General features: G+C 37.8%; 1 protein-coding gene across 3 annotated transcripts in view; it reads right to left on the reverse strand.

The window, feature by feature from the left end:
* The window catches only part of TRPC4 (transient receptor potential cation channel subfamily C member 4), a 203,159-nt gene that overhangs the window by 45,408 nt on the left and 130,192 nt on the right, over window positions 1-27,559 (reverse strand). For 2 of the 3 annotated variants that reach the window (XM_047723236.1, XM_047723235.1), the window contains exon 4: window positions 10,776-11,112. In XM_047723236.1, coding sequence (XP_047579192.1) covers window positions 10,776-11,112 — 337 coding nt within the window. Of the gene's footprint in view, window positions 1-10,775; window positions 11,113-27,559 lie in introns of those variants that run through there. The other variant, XM_047723237.1, reaches the window with a different exon arrangement.

A 27,559-nucleotide genomic window follows, 5' to 3' on the forward strand; every position in this document is an offset into this window, starting at 1 on the left:
AAGTAGGCAGAGAGGCAGGCAGAGAGAGAGAGGAGGAAGCAGGCTCCCTGCTGAACAGAGAGTCCGATGCGGGGCTCGATCCCAGGACCCTGGGATCATGACCTGAGCCGAAGGCAGAGGCTTTAACCCACTGAGCCACCCAGGTGCCCCATGAAGTGTATTTTAAATACCTGCTAACTAATCAGAGTATTTATATCTTCTTTCCTTTTATTGATAATTTGTTACCTTTCTTCTTTCTTCTACCAGACTGGAAAGCCAGATGTGATTTTTAACAGCCACCAAAATAGGTAACTTCAAATATTTTATGGATAATTACATGAGGGAATAGAGAAATTGTGGGGAAATAGTTAAAAGAACCAGTTATAAGCTCAGTACAAAACAACATTTTAACCTGTAGCTCCTTAATATCTGAGCAGACTCTGTTCCAATTAGATGAGTTCAAGAAGATGGCACTTTCACTGGAAGCTTGGGCTAGATGACCTCTATGGTTTCCTAAGAAGGCGAAGAGCAAACACTCACAATTCAGATATTACAGTTCCTTAGGAATTCAAAAAGTAGACATTAAACCTGACTTTCTGGATTACATAAAAAAATTCACTTCTGACCTTTGTAAGTCACAGCTATGTGGAAAAAAACAGAGATCCTCATAAAACTGAGGGTTCACACCATCATTTTTAAACCTGAGCTGTAAATAAGACTGTCAGTCAGTGCTTGTTGGCTAATAGGGTTTGGGATCTTGTGTTTTTAGAGCACCAGAATCCAGGAGCTCTTCATAGAGCTCTAGTCACCACATACATGTTTGGTAATTAATGATTTCTATTTCTTATGAGCACATTAGCGAAATATCAAGTTTCCTCTGCTCTGGCGACATTCACTGAAAGTTTTGAAGAAAACAAGCCTTTTAGAAAAGCTAGAGGGTGCTATTAACTGGCTGGAATATGCATCCAGATCAACTATTTGTGGTAACTAGTCTGAAGAGAACAAAGCTTCAGGGAGCTCCTGTCACAAAATGTTTGTCCTGTTCCCACAATGGGAACATTTCAAAATTGCTCTCTGCTGTTTATAAACAGATGACATGATTTCTAAGAGTCACAGTGGAGGTCTAATTACAAACATGGATGTCAAGACTGTGGGGACCAGCAAAGGAAAGATCATAGTGCAAATGAGTCAGAGAACTTCCTTTGAAAGATATTTGTGGATGCCTGGAAGTTTTTAGTATTTATTTTTCCTACCTTTCCCATAACAGTTTTCATCAGGGCTACTTGAGTGTCTGATTATATCCCATCGTGTGAAGCTGGTTATGAGGATAGGATGAAGTAGGCAGACCTCAGACGCCACATTTAACAGCCCCGATTTCAGGTAAGAAGAGTGTAATTCTGTGAGCAGACCTCTTGTCTTGTTCTTCCTTGCTGTCTGTATTTACACAAAGGATAAATAACCCCTAAACAAAGAGCGAGTCACCTTTACACCTAGGGCAACCTCCAAGGACCTGTCATAGCAGCCTAAGATCTAGTCAAGGGATCTGATCTTGGAAGTCTCTTCATAGAACACCAGGTTCTATACTGTGGCACCAAATCAATGTAGATAAAAAGAACAAAATGAAAGGATTCCTCCCTGCTGGAGGTTTTGTTTTGGTTTTGCTTTTCCCTCCCCAGATCATGGAATAAAAAGTGGTCTCTAGTGAAAATTTTGCTTTTGATTAGAAAAATCTAAATGTAGTTATTTTACTCAATAGAGACTCACATTCTGCGGGACCCTAAAAAGGTGCTGAGTTAAGCGGCAGCTTCTATCCTCTCAGTGCTAATCTTAAAACCCAAGCAGAGATAACAATGAGAGCCCCCACTAGCTTACAGAAAATTGTAGCCACACCCTTCCCTCTAGGGCATATAAGGAGACATTAGAACCGTATTTGTTACCAACCACCTGGCTCTCCAATCCCATAGTCTAAACTGAGAGAACACTTGGAGTAAGTGGCAAGAGAGCCATCATGTCAGGGTCATACAGTTTTTGTGCTAATTCGGAATACCAGATGGAGAGACACAGGTGACCGCTCTCCAGCACTACTACCTCCCCTAAAACAAGTGAGGAAGACTCTGAGAAGAATCCCTCAGAAATCTGGGGGATTTCTACAGGAAAAACTGGCATCTCAATTCCTGCTGGAGTGTCTGGTCCACAATTGGCTTGCTCATCTCTTCCTGGGTCAGGATCATCAGGGACAATAGACAGTATGTTTTGGCAGTAAGACAGCTGGCAGCAGCCTGACCTCCTGCCATGAGATGTGGCAAGGTTTTGTGATGCTCTTGGGGAATGAGGCCTTATCACAGGAAGAAGCCGAGCTTTAGCAATCATGCCCTCTTGTCCTTGCCAGATCATAGGACCCCTAAAGGAACCAACTACTAGTTACAAGAGTTGAGGGACTGGAAGATGTCAGGCAGAGCTCTATTGTGCAGACCCAAGAATATGCAGCATGGAAGTACACAGGGTCTCCAGAGAACACTCATGCACCCATCAGGAGAGCCATGAGTCACAGCTTGTCATACTGGCTACACAGTATTAGCCAGAGACTCACAACCAGGAAAGAGCTCTGACCAGGGTTCCAGGGAAATCATGAAGATTTATAACTTTTCTTGTCATCCTTCTTCCCGACAGCCACCAAGCAGGAGAACATGAACAGTTTGTGTCCCGCTTTCCATTCCAGAGTTGGGGTTGAAGGATGAGCAAACAATGGACAATTCTAGGTCCTCTGAGCCATGGGCCACGCTTTTGTCAGGAAGAGGAATGCTTTAAACTGATGATAAGACTTAAGCTGTTTTTTAATTTTTTTTAAGATTTTATTTATTTATTTGACAGAGAGAGAGAGAGAGAGCACAAGCAGGAGGAGAGGCCAGCAGAGGGAGAGGGAGAAACAGATTCTCCCCTAAGCAAGGAGCCCAGTGTAGGACTCAATCCCAGGACCCTGGAATCATGACCTGAGCCGAAGGTAGACACCTAACCAACTGAACCACCCAGATGCCCCTGGGACTACTTTTTAATAACTCAAAGGTTTAGGAACTTGATGTCTACTAAACATATTATCAAGATATAGGAAAAGGATATCTGGTATAGGATGCTTGGGAAGAGTGATCAGAAATAAAACCATTTCATGTTTAGATTCTAATGAGTTGAGACTCCTTAATAAAACTTTCACATTAATACATATTTTGCATGAAATTTTGCTTCCAGAATTGTTTCTCAGTCTTTAATGTTTAAAGACCTCTGAAATATCTGAACTAATCAACCAAGGGGAGAATTCAAAATATAAATTTTTTGTAGAAATTCACAATGATTTTGACTTTAGTCAGTTGGTCACACTTCAAGAAACACTGACTTAAAGGGACAGTGAGACATGTAAAAGAACAAAACTGGACAACTTTCTTACCCCATACCATCTTTCTCAATATGTCCTCCAAAGCAAAGGAAACAAAAGCAAAAATCATCTATTGGAACTACATCAAAATAAAAAGCTTCTGCACAGCAGAGGAAACCATCAACAAAACTAAAGGCAACCTACTGAATGGAGAAGATATTTGCGAATGAGATGTCTGATAAAGGCATAGTACCCAAAATATACAAAGAACTTTCACAGGTCAACACTCAAAAACAAATAATCCAGTTAAAAAAAATGGGCAGAAGACATGATTAGTCATTTCTTCAAAGAAGATATTCAGATGGCCAACAGCCACATGAAAAGACGCTCAACATCACTCATCATTGGGGAAATGTAAGCCAAACCAAAATGAGATATCACCTCATACCTGTAAAAATAGCTAAAATCAAAAACACAAGGAACAACAGGGGTTGGCAAAAATGTGGGGTAAAGGGAACTATCTTGCACTGTTGGTAGGAATGTAAACTGGTGCAGCCACTATGGAAAACAGTATGGAGGTTCTTCAAAAAATTAAATGTAGAATTACCATATGATCCTGTAATTCCACCAGTGGGTATTTGCCCAAAGAATATGGAAACACTAATTCGAAAGGATATATGCACCCCTATGTTTATGGCAGCACTATTTACAGTAGCCATATTATGGAAGCAGCCCAATTGTCCATTGATACATGAGTGAATAAAGAAGATGTGTTCTGTGTGTGTGTGTGTGTGTGTGCGCGTGAGTGTGTGGCAGAAAATTACTCAGCCATTAAAAAACGAAATCTTGCCATTTGCAACAACATGGATAGATCTAGAGAGTATAATGCTAAGCAAAAAAGAGAAAGACAAATACCTTATGATTTCACTTATATGTGGAAATTAAACAAAACAAATGAGCAAAGAAGTCTTGTATTCTTGGGCTGTTTCTGCCACCTTGAATCCTACTCCTCAAATTTTGGGGGCAGTATTTATGGAGGATAAAGGTTCTAGCTCTGGAATGACACAACTGAATTATGAATCAAGTGTCTAGCATTTGCTAGCTCCTGATCCCAGACAAGGGATCTAACTTCTCTAAGCCTATTCCTTCTCTATGAAATGAGATACAAATAACATTTATTATGATTCAATAAAGTGGAGTTACTATGAAGTTCAGATGAGAACCCACATTGAATCATTTGGCAGGGTGCCTATCCTAGTTTCTTTCTACTATTATTACCACAGTCACTACTGCTGCTGTTATTCTGAACTCAGGAAAACCACTTCAGCCTCCCTCCAGTCTCTCACACTGACCCTCCCTCATTTAATATCTACTCCTCTTTCTCTATCTTTTGCCCCCTTCCCTTGAACCATCTATTTGGATCATGTTGCCAAATATTCTCTCAAAGTGTGCTGATTTCACTTTTGGGGTATCATCATACCTAAAATACTTAATCTTCTCCCCAATAAAGAAGTCTTTTGGCCAGCAGTAGAATGTGCCCAACAATTTAAATCTACATAAATATTTCATTGTTTGAAATCTTACTGTGTTAGTCTGGATAAATCTTGGTAAGTCTTAGTAGAGGTGACCTTAAACTTTTTTCCCCACAGATAAAAGGAAAATAAGGATTATATGTCTTACTACAATGATTATCTGGTTTTCTTGAAAATCAAAATGTCTTTTTAATAAGCAAATGTTCTGCAGCTGTGTTTGGGTGTCTATGTGTGTCTGCCGCTAGTTTACTGAGGTGGTTTAGAGTACCTTGCCAGGGGAGAGAGTGGAGAGAAACAATAAATTTGTTTCTTATAATTGCATAAATACCTTTGGGGGGCTATCTGAGAAGATGCGTAATTCAGTATGAGTACCTAAAACCAAATGATCTTAATGCCTATTAGTCAAAAGGTGGAGAAATGATCACAAAAAGGAAGAATTATACATATATAGGATTGCTTGTCTCTTTGAGTCTTTATCTAGGGGAGAATATGATCACAAGTTTTCTTTTTCCATTTGCAATTTGGCAGCCCTTATCGAAATGTTCAGATTTGTTAATATCAACCTTTTACAAGATAAAAATATAAAATAAATAATGGAAATGAGAGGCCAATTTTGTTAGAGAAAAATTGTCAAATAAGTACGTGTTATGGGCAAGATGTATAATCCGGATATTATGAGCAATTCTTAGTTTATGCCTAGGAATTCACTAGAAGTTATTTTTAACAGAGCTCAGATTTCTTCCTATGATACATCTTTTCCTCAGTTCACCCTTCTCCTTATCATGCTCAGTGTGCATGGATTTATATACTACATAATTATGGCATATTCTTAGGCACACACATAATATCAAGTCACTGCAGCAGACGTTTTTCCTTCTCATTGAGAACAAAGTATTTCCTGCTTTCTTAGTGTGATAGCCCTCAGTAGCATCCTACTTTTTTGAAAAGGGTTGTCAATCTCATGGTTTCTCTTTGCTAAGTTGATAACCTAAGTCTACCTCCTAATAACTCACATGCATATACATTTGTGCACACTTTTTTTTGCAGGGAATAAGCTATGACACAGATTTGACTGTTACAGTCAAATTATAATAGATTCTGCAGGAAAATCAAAACTGGCTTTGGGGAAAGCTTTAAAAATTAGCATTCAAAAGTTTTTTCCCCCTCCTATTTTACTCCACATTACCTTCAGAAAACAAATGACATCTATTTGAGATAAAACTGCTGCTATAATTTAGATAAATTCTCATTGTACATTATAAATATAACATGCTATATTTAGTTTGCATATAAATTTTATGTAAAAGGGAACTTCTGACATGAATATTCATTTCATATCCCTGATATTCTATGTTAAAAATCAAACCCTGAATAAATTAAGAGCCTCCAGGTCATGGCACAGCAGAGCACAGAAGCAGCCAGATCTCTAATCTGGCCCCAGGCTCTTTTTAATCCATTGTCCAGTCTTTCCAATGACACTTTTTCTCAGACACTGGCAGAGCGTAGCTCTGTCATCGAGCTCATACACTTGCTTGATGGAACATTGTTGCACTTTTTACTCTAGTTTAAATGGGTAACTTGACAATATGAGAAGTATATTGGCATCTATCCGTCCAGAATCTACCTTTCGAGATAGTTCTAACTGAATTATTTGTGATTACTTTTCTCTTTTGGTTAGGACTGTATCTCAAGATAACTAAATCCTAAATTTGACCCCTGCATGAGGCTTTTAGATCTCCTTGCTAATATGCTAAAGTTGATCTTGACAGCAGGCATCTATAAGATCTCTCAAAGTTGTTGAATGGGAGAAAGAAGGGTCAATAACCTTCCATACAAGAAAGTTCTGAAGGAAAAAATTCAAAACGCCTTGCAAGAGATGAGTTACAGCATATCTATGAAACCACAGCGGAAGAGTACAAGGGTCATTGCAGAATGTTTTCTAAAGATACGAAACTCAATAGACTTCAATTTAAATAGTCAACAGGATGTGGAACTTCCACAGGTAAGATATTGAAAATAACAGGGAAGCATTATCCTGCCACTGTACTAAATCACAAGATAGCTGGATCTGTCACACCAAATATAAGTCTGTATTGTTGAAACACAGCAAAGTAGATGAAAGAACAGAAATTCCAAAGCAAAACCGTACTTCTTAAGGAGATAAAGGGATCAATTTGAGAGATTAGGTTTTACAGTTAGAAAACTTTTCTACTCAGGAAGAGTTAAAATTTATATGAATACATAAAATGAATAAACAAAAGTCTTTTTTTTCCCTCAGGATAAAAAAAAAGGATGGTATAAAAGTAATCATTTTTCATAAATTATGTTATCAGAAGTCTGGGAAACATCCCTTGAAAATGGAAGGAAAGTAAATTTAGTAGGAATGAAAAAGCATTTTTTTACATACTAAGTAGCTCATAGAGAGACATGGGTTGAAAATCAAGTCAGTTCAAGAAGACTTGAGAAAAACCCCTGCACAGAGCTTCAGTCTATCACTGGGAAAAAAACAGGATGAAGAACTCGTTTGTAAGCCACTCTCTTCTCTGTAAGTCGTTCAGTCATATTACAAATCTAGACCCTCACAACGGAGGGACTGTGAAATGTTTGACAACTTCCTTGGCCAGACCTCAGTCATTAAATGAGACAAGATAGAAGAAGACTCATTAACGGAGGTATCAAATCAGACCTGGCCTTTTGTCTATATCATACCTTCGGTAAAATGTTATAGCATTCCTATCCTGTTGTCCTTAGTCTCCTCCTCACCTCCCACCTCCTGTCAAAAAAAGACCAATTTCCTGCCTTAATAATGATTGCTCCCTAGTACAGGACATTAGGACTCAGTGGGACTCTAAATCCTCCATTTTATTGAGAGGTTGTGACCACCCATAATTTAATTTTCTCTCAGTGATAGAACCTGAGATATATTCAAATACAGTGTGTTTTCTACAGGAGCCTAATGAGAACCCCCGTTATAGTTACAGATCTAGTAAAACACTTAGAACTCAGTGTCAGATGGGAGGCACTTAGAATTCATCAGCTTTAATGAATAATATACTCTTTGGACAGATATGTTTGATATAGAAAATCCTCCAAGCAAGAGAATCATTCATATATAATTTTTATTCTAGAAAATCTCCTTTTATCTTAAAAATTCCCAGATAAATTAACTCCATGAAGTCAGGATATCTTAAAGAAATGTTGCCTTGGGGCGCCTGGGTGGCTCAATGGGTTAAGCCTCTGCCTTCGGTTCGGGTCATGATCTCATGATCATGCTCGGCAAGGAGTCTCCTTCCCCCTCTCTGCCTGCTGCTCTGCCTACTTGTGATCTCTCTCTCTCCCTGACAAATAAATACATTAAAAAAAAAAAAGAAATGTTGCCTTTAGGAGATATTTCCCTAGGTTAGAATTTTAATTATCACAATTAAACGTGTACCTTATTTAACCATTCAGCGGTGGTTTGGATATAATTTCTAGCCAACTTTCATGGAAAATTCTGTTACAAGTTTTGCAAGTAGGAGGCAGCCAATGAGTCTTAATTTCACAAGTTAATAAAGGTTTGAAGCTTCTGTTTTTTTTTAATTTTTAATTTTTTATAAACATATAATATATTTTTATCCCCAGGGGTACAGGTCTGTGAATCGCCAGGTTTACACACTTCACAGCACTCACCATAGCACATACCCTCCCCAATGTCCATAACCCCACCTCCCTCTCTCAACCCCTCCTCCCCCCAGCAACCCTCAGTTTGTTTTGTGAGATTAAGAGTCACTTATGGTTTGTCTCCCTCCCAATCCCATCTTGTTTCATTTATTCTTCTCCTACCCCCTTAACCCCCCCATGTGGCATCTCCACTTCCTCATATCAGGGAGATCATATGATAGTTGTCTTTCTCCAATTGACTTATTGAAGCTTCTATTTTTTAATGTTATTTACCATTTTGTGACATTAAGCAACATATCTCACTGTTTATTATCTATCTAGGTCCTCTAGTAAAATTTAAGCTTCATAAGGGCAAGGATGTTTTTTCTTCTCTCTCTCTCTCTTTTTTTTTTTTTTTACTTTTGTATCACTATTGCCCTGTACTGTACTTACTACATAGAAAGTACTCTACATATTTTCATTAGTTACATAAAAGAAAAGTCTAGAAATACTATATCTGCTTATGCTTCACTGTATCTATAACATTTTTCAAAATTAAATATTCTATATTTCATTTGGAATATCAGAAATTTTAGACATTCCATATAAGTTACCCATAATGGGAATTTTAGCCTTCTAAATGCTTCTTTAAGAATTATTTACAAGAGTCTACGGCCATACCACCCAGAACGTGCCCGATCTCGTCTCATCTCGGAAGCTAAGCAGGGTCGGGCCTGGTTAGTACTTGGATGGAAGAATTATTTACAAGAAATTTTCTATGGAGAAAACTCCATAAAGAGCATATTCCTAATGTGAAATATTTAATTTAAATGGGAATAGGCATGTTTATTTTATATTGAATATCAACTGCAATATCATAATTATTTTATGCAAAAAGAACACGTTATCTAAACCTTCCTTCTAATTTAAGCAAGATCACACTATATGCATGTCAGATTAATGAGAATATACTCTATCTTAAAGGTCACTTAAGAAGGTATTTTTTTTGAAACAAGATGGGATCAGGAGGGAGAAAAACCATAAGAGACTCAATCTCACAAAACAAACTGAGGGTCGCTGGGGGAAGGGGGGTAGGGAGAGGGAAGTGGGGTTATGGATGTTGGGGAAGATATGTGCTATGGTGAGTGCTGTGAAGTATGTAAATCTGGCGATTCATAGACCTGTACCCCTGGGGCTAATAATACATTATATGTTAATAAAAAATTAAAAATTATAATTAAAAAAAGAAAAAAGGTATTTTTTCTAATATATTTGTAAAATATATCAAATCTTGTTGCTATGAACTATTTTTATTGTCAGTATTTAGAGTATTTATAATCTTTAAAATTGAAGAATGTATCTATGTCAGATTGAGATATAGTCCTTTTTTTTCCTGCCTTTTCCACATTTTACAGTCTCTCCAGTAGTTTTGACACTTAAGCCAAACTGATCTTCTGAGACTCTGAATCATGAAATTTTCACATATTTTCTAATTACTAAATGATGAGATGGATATGATACCAGAGAGGTTTAAAATGATGGACTAAATTGAGAAAATGTGATTTCTAGGCAAACCACAGTAGGATAGAGGAAAGGATAATTAAAATGTAAATTTTAACTATGACTACAATAACAAGAAGAGAGGAAAACAAAGCTTTTACCAGCTACTTTAAAGTTTTCTACCTTGCCAAGATTTGCTGCAGATCCACAAACATTTTTCTTTCTATGGAAAGAACAGAGAGATTGGAAGATGTTCTAATGTTTAATTTCCTATTATTTTGATTGAATATATTTGATTGAATATATATTTGAAGATAAACTTAATGGATTGATCTTAAAGAATGGTTATAGTTACTCTATGTGTAGAATCACTAATTCTGCAGAGTGATTTATATTTGTCTTTTAGAAGGTGTATCTATTAAGAAAATTAAGAAAATATAGCCAATGAGATATGTTGAAAATCTTAAAAGACAAGCATACAAACAAAAATACCCAGGAAATCATTCATGGACATGAAGTCACTGAAATCACAAATCCTAAAACCTAGAGTTACTTTTCATAGGCTTCGTCTAGGAGCAAGTCCCCCAAAACTTGCAAAGTATTTATTTAGTTTTGGGGATTAAGCTTTGGAGCTGCAATGACAAGAACCTGTTTTAAGTATGCCTACGTCCAAAACTTTAATGACCATTCTTTTCTGGGCAATGAAATTCCATGGCAGCAACACGTTTTTATTATATTTTCTATAGTAACACATTTACCCAGGACCCACGGTAATATCATCCACTCGACGATGGTTGGTGGTGGACCTTGCCTGTTCAAGTCTGACCTGTCGATGTGCTGAGAGGCAAGCAGCAGCAGGAACAAAAAAGTCAAATAGGACGCTGTATGGCAGATGAACTTGATAAATGGCTTTCTGATGAATAGTCCCAGTGGGCTTTTAGGAGCTATAAGGTAGCACACAGAGAAGACGGGAAAAAGAAGTCCTATGATGAAACACGTCACCATCTTCACCGCCCAGTGCCGTCTCCTCCAGCCTGGGAACTCATCGTACCAGCGAGATGCAAGCAGTTGTTGACAATTGGGCTGAGCAACAAACTAAAGAGAAAGGAAAGGAAAAGGAAGAGTCAGCGTACATGCGGTGGCTTCAGTTCATATGTAAGAACACAGATTTATCTTTAAAGCCAGAAGTCCTGCTTTAAATAATTTTATACTGGGTGCTTGGCTGGCTCAGTTGGTGGAATATGTGACTCTTGATCTTGGGGTTGAGTTTGAGCCCCACATTGGGTGTAGAGATTACTTAAAAAAATAAAATCTATAAAAAGTAACAATTTTATAATTAATCAAAAAGTCCTTTAAATCGTTCTGTGAATGAAGCCCATTTATTTAACATTTTGGGTTATTTAACATTTGGGTTGAGGCAATAAGAAAAACATACATGAAAGCATATTAAGATTACCAGAATGTAGATCATCATAGCTGAATTTGTTGGAAATAAAACAGATACTTTGCCTAAGTATAATCAATTACCATAAACCAAACATTTCACAAACACAACATCATTTTATCCTGACAACATGTTGGAGATATGGTATATTCCTTACTCTCTTTTAAGGATGAGGATAGAGGGTGTTACAAGAGGTCAGTAAATTTACTCAAGGTTACAGATCTAGTAAAGGATAAAATATTAGACTAACTGCTCCAGGATTTTTTTTTTTTTTTCTGCACACTCCCTTTCTCATTGGGACTGACAGCTAGGCATTATACAAATTCAGAGGGAGTTACTTCTTCCAGACAGAATCGTCCAAGAACACTTCCCAGTAGATGTAGGCTCTGAAGGGACAGATTTGTACAAGCAGAGAAGAGAGGGGAAGGCAATTAAAGGCAAGGTATGGTGGGAAAGAGAGAACACACACTGCCAAGAAGTGTTTAAGGGATGCCTTATGGGCAGTCTGACTGCAGTAGAAGCTTCAGTTTCTTGTAAGGGACTTGGGAAAACTCTACTGGCATCGTATTTCTTCTTCAGTCTTAGCCTGTATGAATTTCCTTTAGACAAGACTTTGCCCTTACTCTTTTCTGATGGTAAGCAAGCAAAAAATCATGGATTTCACGTAAAGAGCCTTGGTTATCACAAACTAAAAGTTGTGAAAACAGAGACAGGATGATTGACTGAAAGAGCATTTCAATAGTCCAGCTGTGCAAACATATGGGCTGGACATGAAATGATTTCTCATGCAACTATTTCTCATCACCTTGTCTTAGAAACCCTACTCATCAAAGGATATAGTGGGCAAAGAAATATGTAATAAATCAAATCAAATTTATAATAATAGGTTAAATAGATATAGATAAAATAATACTGCATTTCTTTAAGACTTGGGTGACATGGGCTGTGTTTATTACTTGTAAGTGATTAGTAAAATCAAATTTTATAATCCAAAGAACAGCTTTTCTTAACACCATCCTTGACTATTATTCTGGTCAAAGTCAGGTATTTGACATCAAAATAGAGTTCTTGCTGATATATCTGGAGAGTAATGGCAAAGAGTGATGTAAGTCATTAACAAGCTCTGTTCTTTTTAAAAGACCTGCCCCCCAATACACATACAAAATCCTTCCCATCAGCATTTTATAAACAAATCAGTTTATCATCTTCTTTCTAGTTTTTCATATAAAACATTCTTCATACCATTAGAATTTAGCACAGATGAAAGGCCTTAATAAAAGGGAGTTTAGCTTACAGAAAATACAAGATCTAACAAGCAGTTGCTATAATATCTCATTAATATTCACAAACTGAAAAAACACTATGAGGGGCTAAGTATGAACATATTTAATACACACAGAAAAAGTAAAAGAAAGGTATGTACTTTGTTTAACATGATCTGGGTGAATTCTAGGACTAACCAACTCTGCGCTTCTTGGCTCAAATCTCATTATAACATGAAACACCCCAGTACAATTGAACAAATAACTTTATTAGGAGCATTTAAAGTTTGCTTGGATAAATATTTCTGTTGCCCAATGCACACATATAGACTGTGTTAAATTACCTAGAAGAAGCAAATTATTTAGTCCTTCTAGAACACCTGCCATTGCCAAGCACGAGGTGAACCTTAATTCTTACTAATGTTTTTCTTAAAAGTTTTTTTTTCTTTAATTATTGGAAAGTATACATCTGTGCCTAGTAAATGAAGAGTGTACATGATTTTCTACTAAACACTGACACAGTGGGCCTATGTCGAGGTAGAAAATAGAGACAGGATTGTAAGAAGAGTAGAAGTGAGTGTATATAATATACAAGTTTCCCCAAATGTGGATTTTTTTTTTAAAGATTTTATTTATTTATTTGACAGAGAGAGATCACAAGTAGAGAGGCAGGCAGAGAGAGAGAGAGAGGGAAGCAGGCTCCCTGCTGAGCAGAGAGCCCGATGCGGGACTTGATCCCAGGACCCTGAGATCATGACCTGAGCCGAAGGCAGCGGCTTAACCCACTGAGCCACCCAGGCGCCCCCCAAATGTGGATATTATTTTACTACAAATCTGTTTAAATCATAGGATTGAAATAACCCGAAAGTATGCCTATAATAAGGAATACTATTCCTATAAGGAACCCAAAGGAATAATGTAATAACCCAAAGAGAATCACTATAAATATAAATGCCCTCCTAATGGTTTTATATCCTCTCTCTACTATCCCTGTTCACTACATGTCTATACCAGCATCCCCCAAATTGTACATTATTAATTAGTAGATTTTTCATGAAAAAATGGGTTTCATGTTCAATTAGGTACCAACATAAGGATTAAAAGAATTAAACTTCTAGATTACAGGATTTTTTTAATCTTTAATTGCTAAAGTGGATTAAAACATTTCATTATCTCATGTGTCCCTTCTTCTTTCTATTCTTTGTTGTTTTTTTTTTCCTTTCTTTCATGCTCACTGTGTACTTCATTTCTTCTTTGTCTCCTCCTTCCTGTTTTTCTTTTTCTTTCTTCCTGTCCCCCCCACTCCACTGCCAGTCTCATGGTTTATTTGGATTATTTACAAAAACAACCAGCTTTACTCCATCTCCTTCTGAAAGACCTCCTCAGAGAGGGGCCATCCTATGTCTGACACCTGCCACCGGGCCATTCCAAAAAAGCCCTCTCCAGATGGGCCATCATGTTGCCTGCAGCATGCTGGGAGCCCACAGCTCCTGCCTCCCCTGCATCATCTTTCTACTGCACATTGAGTCACAGAACTACCCTTCCAGAACTGGGGAAAGTGGGGTATCTCTTCAGGCACACTGAGTTACAGCCTCCCTTTTCCCTACAGTTGTTGGCCAATTCTAGTACAACTCCTGCCATCACATTAAAATTCATATTAAAACATTAGGAACATTCAAATTCACATTTGTGCCATGCATTTATAAAAGACACTTAAAAAAAAAAAGGAAAAACTTTCTATCCCTCCTTTCAGTAACCTTTAAGAAAGTTTCAAAAGCCTGATCTCATGATTATATATAGAATCATTGAATCATGGTATTTGAAATATTAAAAAACCGTAAATGTTATTGAAATCTAATTTTTACAAATAAAGTGGGATCCAATATTAATGATTTTTAAAACAACTACTCAAAATACTAAAACACTCAACACCATAGAAGAAACAAAAAAATGACGAAGAGAAAGGGTAAAGCTACAAAGTAAAAACAAACAAAAAACCCAAAAACTGAAACCAGCAAAATAAGAAACCTTACTCCTACATGAAGAGGAATTAAATATTAACTGTATATGGACATAATCAACAGAAGAGAGTTCAAAAATTAAGGAGCCCTAGTAATTAAAATAACTACTGACCAGATTTACTTGGTAATTGTTCTTTCTTCATCTTTTCAGTTTTTAAATATATTTTCTAGTTTAAAAATTGTATCCAAGGGGCGCCTGGGTGGCTCAGTGGGTTAAGCCGCTGCCTTCGGCTCAGGTCATGATCTCAGGGTCCTGGGATCGAGCCCCGCATCGGGCTCTCTGCTCAGCAAGGAGCCTGCTTCCTCCTCTCTCTCTGCCTGCCTCTCTGCCTGCTTGTGATCTCTGTCTGTCAAATAAATAAACAAAAATCTTTAAAAAAATAAAAAATAAAAATTGTATCCAAGATTCAAACTGCAGCCATATTCACTATAAGAGCAAAATCTAGATTCTGGAGACAACCAACCTGGCTACTTTATGCATCTTGACTAAGTCAGATAGTACAGGGCAGTCTCAATTGAGTTGAGTCTCCAGAGAATTGAAGCTTTTGAGTTGAATGTATTAGAGTGATTTACATATAGGCAATCTGTTTTCTTTGCTTAAAAAGGATCACAGTTTCCTCTGGGTCTTACTGTTTATTTCTGAGCAATTAAAGAATAATCTATATCCTTTGGGGTTTCATTTCCTCTGCCCAGGAATGCTTTCCAACAGCTCATTTTGTAAAGTTGATAGCAAGGTTTAAGGATGATTTGTAGGCTGAGGAGCTTTAGGGAATTATTTTGTCCGTAGCTAGAAATGCTTTCTTCAACTTCAGTCCCTAATTTCCTTCATCTCTCCCAATGCCCTTTAACCATCTGGGCCTCTCCCTGTTTCTTAGAGATAGCTCTAGTTGTGTTCCTAATTAAAACAGTTCTGGTCTCCTGGAGCCCCACTATTCTGCATAACTGATCAGATGCTACTACTTTATTAACAAAAATCATTTTCACCTGGTCCTCCCCTAATTTAATTAAGCCAGTAGCATCATCTGTGAGTTGGACATTGGCTAGGTAAGTGTGGAAAGGACCAAGATCTGGAAGAAATGGATAAGTCTGTCTTCTGGGAACTCAACAAATGTTGGGGATTGATCATGTGACCAGTCTACCAGTTTTTCTAATTTTTTCCTATTGTTTTATTTTTTCATTTTCCTCACTTAAGGTCAATCTTCTTACTGAGGTTGTTATGAATAAGCAGATTTAGTTCAGTGAAGATGACTTTGCTGTCAGATGCATAGAAGTCACACATCTAGCACATAGTCTACAGTACAGATGAGTATAACTTAATACAGAGCACTATATGATGTGTTAAAAAAGAGGTAGAGACTCTAGGAAGGATTGTGCCAATATGAAATAGTCTGGGAAAACTGAAGACAGCAAGCAGAATTTGTAAGTTAAGTCTGAAATAATGGGTAGAATTTGACAGGCCCAGTAGCAAGTGGATGTATTTTAATTTAGATTTAGAGAAAATCTTGTTAAATACTTAAAGATGGAGACGGGTATGTTCAGGTGAGATATCCCTTGTGCTAGAAGGTCATTATCGTTATCAATGATGAATGTACCAGTGACAGAGTGTAAAAGGAAACCATAGCCATATTTTGAGACATAGGTGAAAATATTTATTGAGGCAATTGTTGAATCCAGGCCCTTGCTGCTTGGTGTGGCATCAGCTGGAAGCTCATCAGCCAGGCAAAATCTTAGGCTCCATTTTGGACCTGCTGAATAGGACTGACATCTGACAGTGCAATTCCAATGAATGTTAAAATTTGATAAACACTGGTTTAAGGAATTTTCTGTCTAATAAAGTTCTATTTAGCTCCATTGTATCTGATAAATGCTCAAAGAGTAGTTTTAATTCAATGTAAACATGCATTTGAACACTTATAAATCCTAGGAGCAAGTCTGTGGTGAGGAAGTGGGGTGCTTGGGTGTGTATGTTTGGGGGCTTTGTTTTAGGCTAAATTCAGCTGTGGATGGCATGAGAAGTTGGGTGAGGGGAACTAGCCACAGAGAGGAGGGTTCTCAAAATCGAGTAAGCAGCAGGATTGCCTTGAGGCTTGTTAAAACCCATGTTTTAAAAGACTCTATAAGAACTTACTTTCAGAAGATGGTGGTAATTATTTAAGCATAAGGTAATACCAATAAAGTAAGTAGTTGAGTAATTGAGTTTTTGTTAGCCTCATGAAAAGATAAAAAATTGGTGAGGATTCAATCATATCTGAGAAGGCATTGTAATAAAAAAAAAAAAGCTCAAAATTAGTCAGGAAAACTGATTGATAAACTTTAGAGCCTCTCCTCTGTGGACTATATTGGCCAACAAACCTGTTGGTGCTATTAAGTTCAAAGAATTTCCTACCTAGTCATTAAATCACCTGATTACTCTCCTTGGACAGAAAGGTCAAATTTGTATTTGCAGACTGGGATGCAAGGAATAGCTCAAAGGGAATTACTAAGGCACCACTTCTGATGTCTCCATATCCAGAAGGGAAGATGATAACTGATCTCCATCTGATAGTGTTGGTGAAGCAGGGGCAGGATTTAACTTCTTACATCATTTCTGGGCCTAAATTCAAAATTGATTTGGCAACTGAGCTGGGATATGAGTGGGCAGTAATGGGAAGTTGAAAATGCAGTGGCAAAGGGAATAAGGTGGGAGGTGATAAACCCAATGTTGAATACATTAAATTATTGAATGTGGCAAATAAACAAAACCCAATTTAGGTAATAAGAAGGTAGAGTCAATAAAAATTGTTCTTTGAATCACAAAGGGCAACAGTTGGTAGAAATTCCACTCATCAATGCCCCTTTCTTCAGGATGTATATGAAAGATTGTTTTAAACTATTTAAACTGTGGAAGATGGATGAAAAACTGCCCATCATTTCTAGGTGGCTACTGAGGTTTCCTACAAATGAGTAGAGATATGGAGGTAGAAAATTATACAGTTTTGAAGGAACCACCATTTGACCATTGAATCATGTAGGTGAATAATTAGAGTGAATGGTAGACAGAAAATGGAAGTAGGTTTGGTCCTGATCCTGAGCAGCCCTCAATGGGTTGGTTCCTCGGTCTCTGATGAACTACCATCTGTTTTTGCACAGAAGAGTGGCATGTTCACAAAAGGTGTTCCACTTTTCCTCACAGTCTCCTGGGGAGACTTTTCCGGAGGACCATCTTCCATTAGCATGAGAATCCAGAAAGGAAAAAGAAGAGACACAATGGGAATGAATAGCAGTTAAACTTATAAGACGAAAGGATATAGTCACCTTTGCTTTCCTCTTCCTTTCCCTGTCTCCTTTCACGTAGCATAGAGCACATATTTCTGAGAAAATTAAATTGTACAAGACCCTGCAAAATAGGGTGTCCTTATACCTTCTTTCCAGAAACAACAGTTGATATCACAGAACAGAGTCTCTCATCTATGCTGCCAATTTATACACATAGATGATATAAGCGAGGAGTTATATTTGTTTCAAATGTGTTAGATCCTATAAACAGACAAGTTTTTCACTCTAGTCTCAAGGTCAAGAATAAAGTCATTTCCTTTTTACTCACTAATTTCTTTTCCTTGCCACTGAACTCCTTTCTGCCTCTCTGACAACAGCTCCTCAGACTATCTTGGCTAACATATTTCCTGGGCTAAAAATAACACTCAGTTGTTAATTATCTGTTTATTGAGGTTGGAATGAATTTACCTAGTCTACAATGCAGAGAGGAAAGCTATGTGTTTTGGAAACAGCAGAGCCCACACATTAACTGACCGACCAGCACTTTCTGCTCCAGCGTGTAGGACAACAGAGGGGAGAACGGAACATAAACAGCATATAAAAGAGCCGGAGGAGAAAACAGTTTCACATGCCTCTGCCAGCCTTTGTCATCACTCTCTAGAGCAGAGAATAATAAGGATAAAGTGTCTCTTCAAAGGGAATCATTCCTTGGTGTCATTTTTCATTCTTTTTCATTCTTTTTCCCTCCCTCCTCTCATTGTCACCCATACTTGTTTGTCTGAAAATTCCTCCTGCCTGCCTCCCCATCCCGTCTGCCCTATCGCTAACCTAGTCCTCAATTTCTCACAGTGATTATTAACTTATGGGCTTCCCTCTCTCTGTGTTTAAAAAAAAAAAAAACAACCCAAGTCATGTTCTTAAAAGTGAGAGATGCATCATGTCTTTGCCCTCATCATGGTTAGGATTTCCAATTGCCAGAAGTACCAGTGTTGCCTGTCCACACCCTGGTCTGAGCCGCCTTGTGATAACTCCCTTAGTTAATGCGCAGCTCAAACTGTATGGAAAGATCGTGAAGCATGTATGAAGATGACCTGGAAATAAGGAATAAGCTATTACGAGTGAGGAAATAGGTTGCTGAAAATGTAGACCTGTAACCATTGGTAGGAATTCTTCAAAGGACCTCAACCTGTAACCCACAGGATATGAGGGCAAATGAGAATCTTACTGAGTTTTCTACCCCAAAGTACTACTATCCTTCTGAATATTGAAAGGTTTTGTCTGTAAACTAGATCTTCATATGATTACTAAAGCTCTATTAAAATATATTTGTGGGGGGACGCCTGGGTGGCTCAGTTGGTTAAGCAGCTGCCTTCGGCTCAGGTCATGATCCCAGCGTCCTGGGATCGAGTCCCACATCGGGCTCCTTGTTTGGCGGGGAGCCTGCTTCTCCCTCTGCCTCTGCCTGCCATTCTGTCTGCCTGTGCTCGCTTGCTCTCCTCTCTCTCTGACAAATAAATAAAATCTTTAAAAAAAAAAAAAAAAATATATATATATATATATATATTTGCGGGGAGGAGTCAAGATGGCGGAGAAGTAGCATGCTGAGACTACTTCAGGTAGCGGGAGATCAGCTAAATAGCTTATCTAAAGATTACAAACACTTACAAATCCAACGGGAGATTGAAGAGAAGAAGAACAGTAATTCTAGAAACAGAAAATCAACCACTATATCTGAAAGGGACATGGACAATGGCACAGACACAATGCTGGCCTTGGAGATGGGAGAGCCAAGCCAGGGCCATGCAGGCACACTCTTGTCTTGCTTCAGGCAGTTCGTGTTGTCATCCCAAGACATGTTTGGGATTTGCTGAACACTCATCATATTAGGGTAAATATATATGAAGAATGTAGGCTAGAAGTAACTCTAAGCAGCTGTCGTGCTCTGAAGGAGGGCATGCAGAGCAGACAAGGTGAAGAGTTATCTGTGGTTATATGAAGCATGGTTGCAAAAGATTTGGTCATACAGGGGACTGCTGAAAATGAATAGCAGGATGAAGACTAACCTCAAGGGAACAATCCACAAAGAAGATGCTTATTTGGAGGCAAGTTACCTGAGCCCCTCAAAGTATAACAGCAAACACCCAAAAACAAAAACATTAATTTAAAGAAAGAAGAAGAATTGGCCAAACCAAGCTGAAATATATACTACTTTGGAACTGCAGGCTACAGTTGTATTGCAAAATGCCTAGAATGAATTGGTACCTTTGCTTATGTATAAAGAAAGCTAAGTCTCAAGATGGAAGTTAAGCTGGAAAACAAAAGCCTTTGGGTAGAAACTGACATACAGTCGGAGTATTGAAACAGACTGTAAATAATTGGGAAAAAGTCCTACCTGTGAAAGTTTATTCTGTGCATAGTTCCCAAAGAAGGCTCACTGAAGCTCAGAAATTCTGTTCAGAAAAATGCACCAGGCTGATCTTCTACAGCTCTAAGGGGAGCACATTTATTGAAAGTCTACTTGGTCAAAGATTGTGAATGATCTTGGGGAGGGACAATGTAATATGAGCCCAACAGTATTATTTTTAGTAGAGTCAGATCTTCTGCCTTTTCTGCCAATTTCTTACTTTTTTTTCTTAGTTCTAAATAATGATGTTACATCCTTCACCAACTCTCTTAAGGTATAGTGTATATTTTTGTGTTTTAATATAATTTTATTGTTATATAACATACAAAAAATGCAAAAAAAAATTTGCTTAATGTATTAGTTCCCTAGGGCTATCATTACAAAGCACCATACATACCAGGGGGCTTAAAACAATAGCATTTATTATATCACAGTCTAGAAGTTTCAAATCCAAAATCAAGGTGTTGAGAAGCCTATGCTCTAAAACTCGAGGCAGAATCTTTCCTTGTCTTTTCTTACCTCCCAGTAGTAGCTGGCAATCTTTTGTATTCCTTGCCTTACAGTTGGATTTTTCCAATCTCTGTCTCTCTCATCACATGGCTGGGTGCTTCATTCACATCCTCTACTCTGTTCTTAAAAGGACACCAGTCCTATTGGATTAAGGGTTTATCCTACTCCAATATGACCTTATCTTAATTAACTTCATCTGCTATAACTCTTTTCCCAAATATGATCAAATTCTGAGGTACTTGGGGTTAGGACCCTAACATATCTTTTGGGGGGACATAATTTAATTCAGTCCCCCCAACTTTCCAATTATTCATCTTCTTTTTTTTTAAGTTTCTTATTTTATTTATTTATTTGAGAGAGAGAGAGAGAGAGCATGAGAGGATAGAGGTCAGAGGGAGAAGCAGGGTCCCTACCTAGAGGGAGCCCTATGTGGGACTCAATCCTGGGACTCCAGGATGATGACCTGAGCTGAAGGCAGTTGCTTAACCAACTAAGCCACCCAGGTGCCGCCAATTACTCATTTTCTAGGAGTTGCCTATCATATAGCTTTTGGTTCTATAGTTTATATAAAAATTGCTCTTTTTAAGTGCTCAAAATATATTTCAAATCTGTATGTACTATTAAAAACTGTCTTCCACTCAATGTTCAGTTTGCCTTCCTCTTCTGATTCAATTTTTCTATTTCCTTATTTTCTCACCAGAATTGATGATAAAGGATAATGAGTTAGGAGTAATAAGGAAGAATAAGCTATCAATAACATGATGATGTGAGGGGAGTCAACATGTAGGCAGCCAGCTATCCATATGAGTCAAGTTTAAGATTATCTATTAAAAAAAAAAAAGTTCTGTATGTAAAACCATCTTCTATATCAGTGTACTACTATAATTAAATTTTCTTCCTAAGGGCTTTCTGGAGATGGGTGCATTTTAACTTGCCTAAAATGGTGCTTTGCTTAGGCAAGCAAAACACTAAGTATATACACCAGTGTTACCTAGTTGAGATAGGCTTTTACACAATGGAATGAAAATAAACAAAAAACCAAAAACCAGAATTTGGGTGGCTAAAAAAATTAGAGGCACGAAATCCCAATCTGGATCTGTACTATATAGCTAATGAGCAACTCTAAGGACAAAGGGAGAAATATACAGATGCTGATGATCTGAGAGAAGACATCTGAGAGCAGGTATATAATAGAAATCTCCAGCATAAGACTACATAGAATTTTGCCTGGTTTGATCATATTCTCTAAGGTTAAATTACTAGTAGATTTTTTTTTTCTATTAGGAAGTTATCACTTGAAAGTCACGGAGATACATATAGCTCAATGAATTTATAATTAACTATTTTGGGCTATCACATTGCTTATCCACCCACTTGCAAATACTGTGTAGTGACACAGCACTTACCTACATGAGACATGAACCCCTCTCTTCCCACTCATGGCCTAAGTTAAGATCTAGGGAATTCCTGGCATCAAAAAACTATGTTGTTTAACTCCAGTTCCCTCTGACTATATGTAATTCAACTATCCAAGTAGAAATAAAAAGAAAACAAACCACCTAAATTTAAAAAGGAGGGGGCAAGATTTGAACAAACACCATCAAAAGATATAATGATGGCAAATATAGATGTGAAAGATGTTCAGCATCTTTTCTCATTAGGGAAATGCAGTTAAAACCACAGTGAGATATCATGACATATCTATTAGAATGGCTAAAACAAAAAAAAGACTAACCATGATATAAGTTGGTAGGAATATGGAGAAACTGGAACGGTCATACATTGCTCATCAAAATGTAATCATTTTAGAAAACAATTTGCAATTAAAATAAATAAATAAATGGAACCTACATTTATCATAGGATAAACTCATTCCAGTCTCAGGCATTTATGCAAAAGAAAAGAAGGTATATGTCCATACGAAGACTTACATACAAATATAGTGGTTTTGTTTGTAGTAGCCAAAACCAAGAACAATTCAAATTTCCATCAACTAGTGAGTGGATAAACAAAATGGGGCATGACCATACTATGAAAAAACATTCAGCAATAAAAAAGAAGGAACTATAGAGGTGCACACACAGCTGAACCTCAAAATAAGGGCACTGAATGAAAAGTTGGAGGGGGAAAAAGCGCATACGGTTTAATTCCATGTATATAAACTCTAGAAAATGCAAGCTAATCTTCAGTGACAGAAAGCTGATCAGCAGTTGCCTGAGAAGGGGGCAAAAGTGTGTGGAGAAAAATGATAAAAGGGCAAAAGGCCACTTGTGGGGGTGACAGATAGGTTCCCTATTGTGATTGTGGTGATGTTCTCACAGGCACACCTGTATTATAAAAACTTGTCAAAGTATTCACTTCAAGCATGTGCAGCTTATCGCCTGTTAATTTCATCTCAGGCAAGTCGTCCAAAAACGTCTGTCCCTATTTTGCTGGTGCCACAAGCACATTCAGAATGACCCACCTTCCCTCTGCGACCAGTACTATCAAGCCAGCTTCGTTTTGTATTCAAAAGAATACAATTCTTTTCACTTCAATACCACTTCAGTACCACTCCTTAGTTCTGAGGATGAGCTATCGTCACATCAGATGTCATTATTTCAGGCCTAAACTAGGAAAATTAGTCAGTTTTCTCCCCATGGCTATTTGACTCTGAGTTCTCACCTATGCACCGCACTGCTGAGAGGATCCTCACAAAATGCAAATTTAACTGTGCCTCCTTCTCCTTTATATGTCTGTGCACTTCTTTCACAGACTCCAGGAAACAGCCCTAGATTTATAAAGCCTGATAGGCCCTTAGCTTCTTTATCACGACCCCTCTCTCCTTTCCTCTACCCCTTCCCCTCAGCTTGCATAGTTCTGCTTTAGACATACATACAGACAGACATACAGACATATGCGCTCTTAACATGTCTGGTTCTTTCCAATTACTGCAGGCTTGCAGATTCTGATACTTTGTCTGGAATTATGCAACCCTCATTTCCTCGTAGTGAATCCCTGCAGGTCTGCCAACCCAGCCTCTAAGTCTCCTGGTCGCTCCTACGAGCGACTGTTCTTTTTTCTTTCCCTACTGATATTGTACCTCCGATCTACATTTACAGTTGTACTTACTCCCCTCATCTCCTGCATTTTAATTGTGGCTTGTAGTGAGCTATTTGAGAAGGGTCTGTCACGTTTCCTCACATGATCCCTTGCACCAGTACCTGGTTGTGATAGGTCAATGAATGTTTACTCAATGAATTAAATGCTGAACATAGTTCAAGGCTTATGAATCCATTTAATCAGGCACTGACCACTCATGGAAGTTCCAAAGAAAGGCCTGGAGTAAGTCCTCAACCTCAACCCTAAAGGAGAAGGATGTTTTATACTCTTGTGTTTATTTCTAAGAAAAACAAAATTAGCAGCTTCTCCTTCTTCTTAATTTAATGTGAACTAGTCCAGAGCTTCCTGGTGGATCCACTGTGTTGACTGATTGTAGGGTGAGAAGTTTGCTTCAGTCCAGAGTAGACGTCAATGCTTAGGAGCTACCTAAGATCAGATTTATCTTGGAAAATACCTCTTAACAAGGAGCCCAGAGGCAGAGTATTTCAAATAACTGGCAAGAAAATTTATTTCAGAGAAATGTGACTCAATTCCATGAGAATCAATGAAAGAGGGACAGTGTCTAAAGGTGGCAAACATGGTTTTCAGTACTCTTCAGTGCTCTTGACACTCCTTTAAAAGAGGATAATAATGGTATTTTTTCCTACCTTGCTCTTTTGAGTAAGCAGAGATATGCATATCTGATGAAGAAGGTTAAAAACAAGATAAACCAATCTCAAAAAAATTGTTTCCTTGGGAGGCGCCTGGGTGGCTCAGTGGGTTAAGCCTCTGCCTTCGCCTCGGGTCATGGTCTCAGGGTCCTGGGATCGAGCCCCACATTGGGCTCTCTGCTCAGCAGGGAGCCTGCTTCCCTTCCTCTCTCTCTCTGCCTGCCTTTCTGCCTACTTGTGATCTCTGTCAAATAAATAAATAAAATCTTTAAAAAAAATTGTTTCCTTGAATATAAAACCATTGATGATGTACAAATATTGGGAAGAAAATACCAATTTTGGATTCTTGTGCAAGAAAACATTAAAGTTGAAAATGCATTCAGTGGATTGTAAATCTTTTCCAAATCACTTTTAGTTTCTATATAGCAGATGGGTAGTATTCACTATTCATAAAAAATTGAAACACATTAAAAGTGTTTTCAAAGTTTTGTTCTCTTATGAAGTTAAGTACATATATTGGACAACATATATTGATAGGTTAAATCAAATTGTATTTTGAATTCTCAATTGTATCACTCAGTTCCAAAAGATAAATACATCCCCAAATTCCATTTCATCAATTTATAAGCTTCTGTAACTCAGTCTGTACATAGGGATTGTCTCTAAAGGATTTTCAGTACTTACCTTTTTTAAACTATATTCTATGCTGTACATTGTATCCACGTGTCTTATTTCTTTTATAACTGGAAGTTTGTGCCTTTTAATCCCCTTCTTCTATGTCGCCCATCCCCCCAACTCCTTCTCTCTGGCAACCACCAGATTGTTCTCTGTATTTATAAGTCTGTTTCTGTTTTGTTTTGTTTATTCATTTGTTTTGTTTTTAGATTCCACATATAACTGAAATCATATGGTATTTGTCTTTCTCTGCCTGACATTTCACAAGTAGTAATCGTTGAATATCACAAGATGTGAACATAGTGTTTAGGAGTTTGTTATGCATATATAATCTGATTATAAAATCCAAGGAAAATTCTATAATAAGCTTAGCACGTAGAAAGAGTTCAGTATCTATTAAGTTTCCTACGTCAGCACCAGTATCCATTCTAACCTCCCCCCAACCAAGACAGTATGACTCAGGCAGTACTATGACAGTAATCCAATGACTTTCAGTGCTCCTGCTCCCCTGGGATGTCCAAAATTGCATATCTACTTTTTCAGGAGCAGAACCAGACTGTCCTTCTACAGATGCTTGCATTAAACCAGGAATGGCTGATTATGAGATGAAAAGAACACATACAAAATTAAAGCTAATTGGATTCACCTTTAATCTTTCATTTGCATTTAAGAAATGATATAAGAGGGGCGCCTGGGTAGCTCAGTGGATTAAGCCTCTGCCTTCGGCTCAGGTCATGATCTCAGGGTCCTGGAATCGAGTCCTGCATCAGGCTCTCTGCTCAGCCGGAAGCCTGCTTCGTCCTTCCTCTCTGCCTGCCTCTCTGCCTACTTGTGATCTCTCTCTCTGTGTCAAATAAATAAAATCTTAAAAAAAAAAAAAAGAAAGAAAGATGAAAGATAGTGATTGACAGAGATTTAGATCCCACAGCTGAAAGAACTGTGCCTTTCCACCCAGGGTGGATTAGTAGGCACCTGGGTGCCTACTAATCCTGTCTCTGGTGGAGTCTCCTGACATATATACTGACTCAGGGAGGAGGAAGGGCAAGCCATCAACATGTCTTTCACCCTCCCAGTGCCTTCTCTGTCCTAAAATAGGGATGGGATTTCTTAGTTCAGACAGACAAGGGGCTTCCACACTTGATAGTGAATAGAGTTAAATCTTAGCAATAACAAAGATAATGATAATCACGCACAATGCCTCTTTATTTTTGGTACCTAGACTTTCAGTAAAAGTAAATGAAAGCTATAAGGAGGTTTGCAAATGCTCAAGAATTTCTTGCTAAATTCTTCTCGAGTGGTGGAAAGTCCATTTGGTAACAAGCAGAACCTATCTGTTTCTATCATCTAGACATATTATTGCCATGTGAGTAACTATTTAACCATCTCCAAACATTTATAATGCAATTTTGGTGCATCATACATATAAGAAATGTAGCCAAAATATTTACTTATATTTCCGTCACAGTAATTTTACTCTACCTAAAACATTGTTGAAAGCTGAAGACAGTTTGAGCTTTTTTCCCTTTTACTCAGTTTGGTTAAGAGGAAGGTACATTTTCTGGATGCTTCCTTAGGGTGCCTCATTACCAAATCCCAGGTGAATTCAAAAGTCACAACAGGAGTTCAAATTGGAATATCTTCATATCTAGTCCCAGAATTTAAGAACAATAAGATTTTTTAAAACATATAATACTTAAAGGTCCTAATTTTTAGGACATCATTGATTTAGTTAGTTGAAATAGGCGAGCTAAAAGTCCAAAGAGTGGCAAAGAAACTTCCTTTTTTCTTTCTCCTTGTAAATAAATGGCATCCAAGTGATATCCACCTTCTGGGCATGGTGAAGACGGGATTCTCACTTAGCAAAGGGCTAGAGAAGCCTTTACGACATAATTTCTTGAAGTTGATGTATTCTCACTATTTCACTTTTACTGCAATGGCCTTTTGTTGTGTCTGTACAAGTTACAAGTCTACACAGATGAAGGAAATGTCTTTCTCCAACTGGAACGAAGTTCAAGAGAAAATTTTCCACCCTGTGTTACAGGATTTCTTTTTCTTTAACGCCTGGGGTTTTTGGTCCCTGGGTTTTGAAGAAGAGCTGGACCAGACAAAGAAGAGGTAGACCAGACGAAGAGCAAAGCAGAGTTTATTGGCCAATAGTAAAGTTTATTGAGCGACAGTACAAAGCTTCCAAAGAGGGAGAGGACCCAAGAGGGTTGCCA

This window comes from Lutra lutra, chromosome 3, assembly GCF_902655055.1.
Source record: "Lutra lutra chromosome 3, mLutLut1.2, whole genome shotgun sequence".
NCBI classification, from domain to species: Eukaryota; Metazoa; Chordata; class Mammalia; order Carnivora; family Mustelidae; genus Lutra; species Lutra lutra.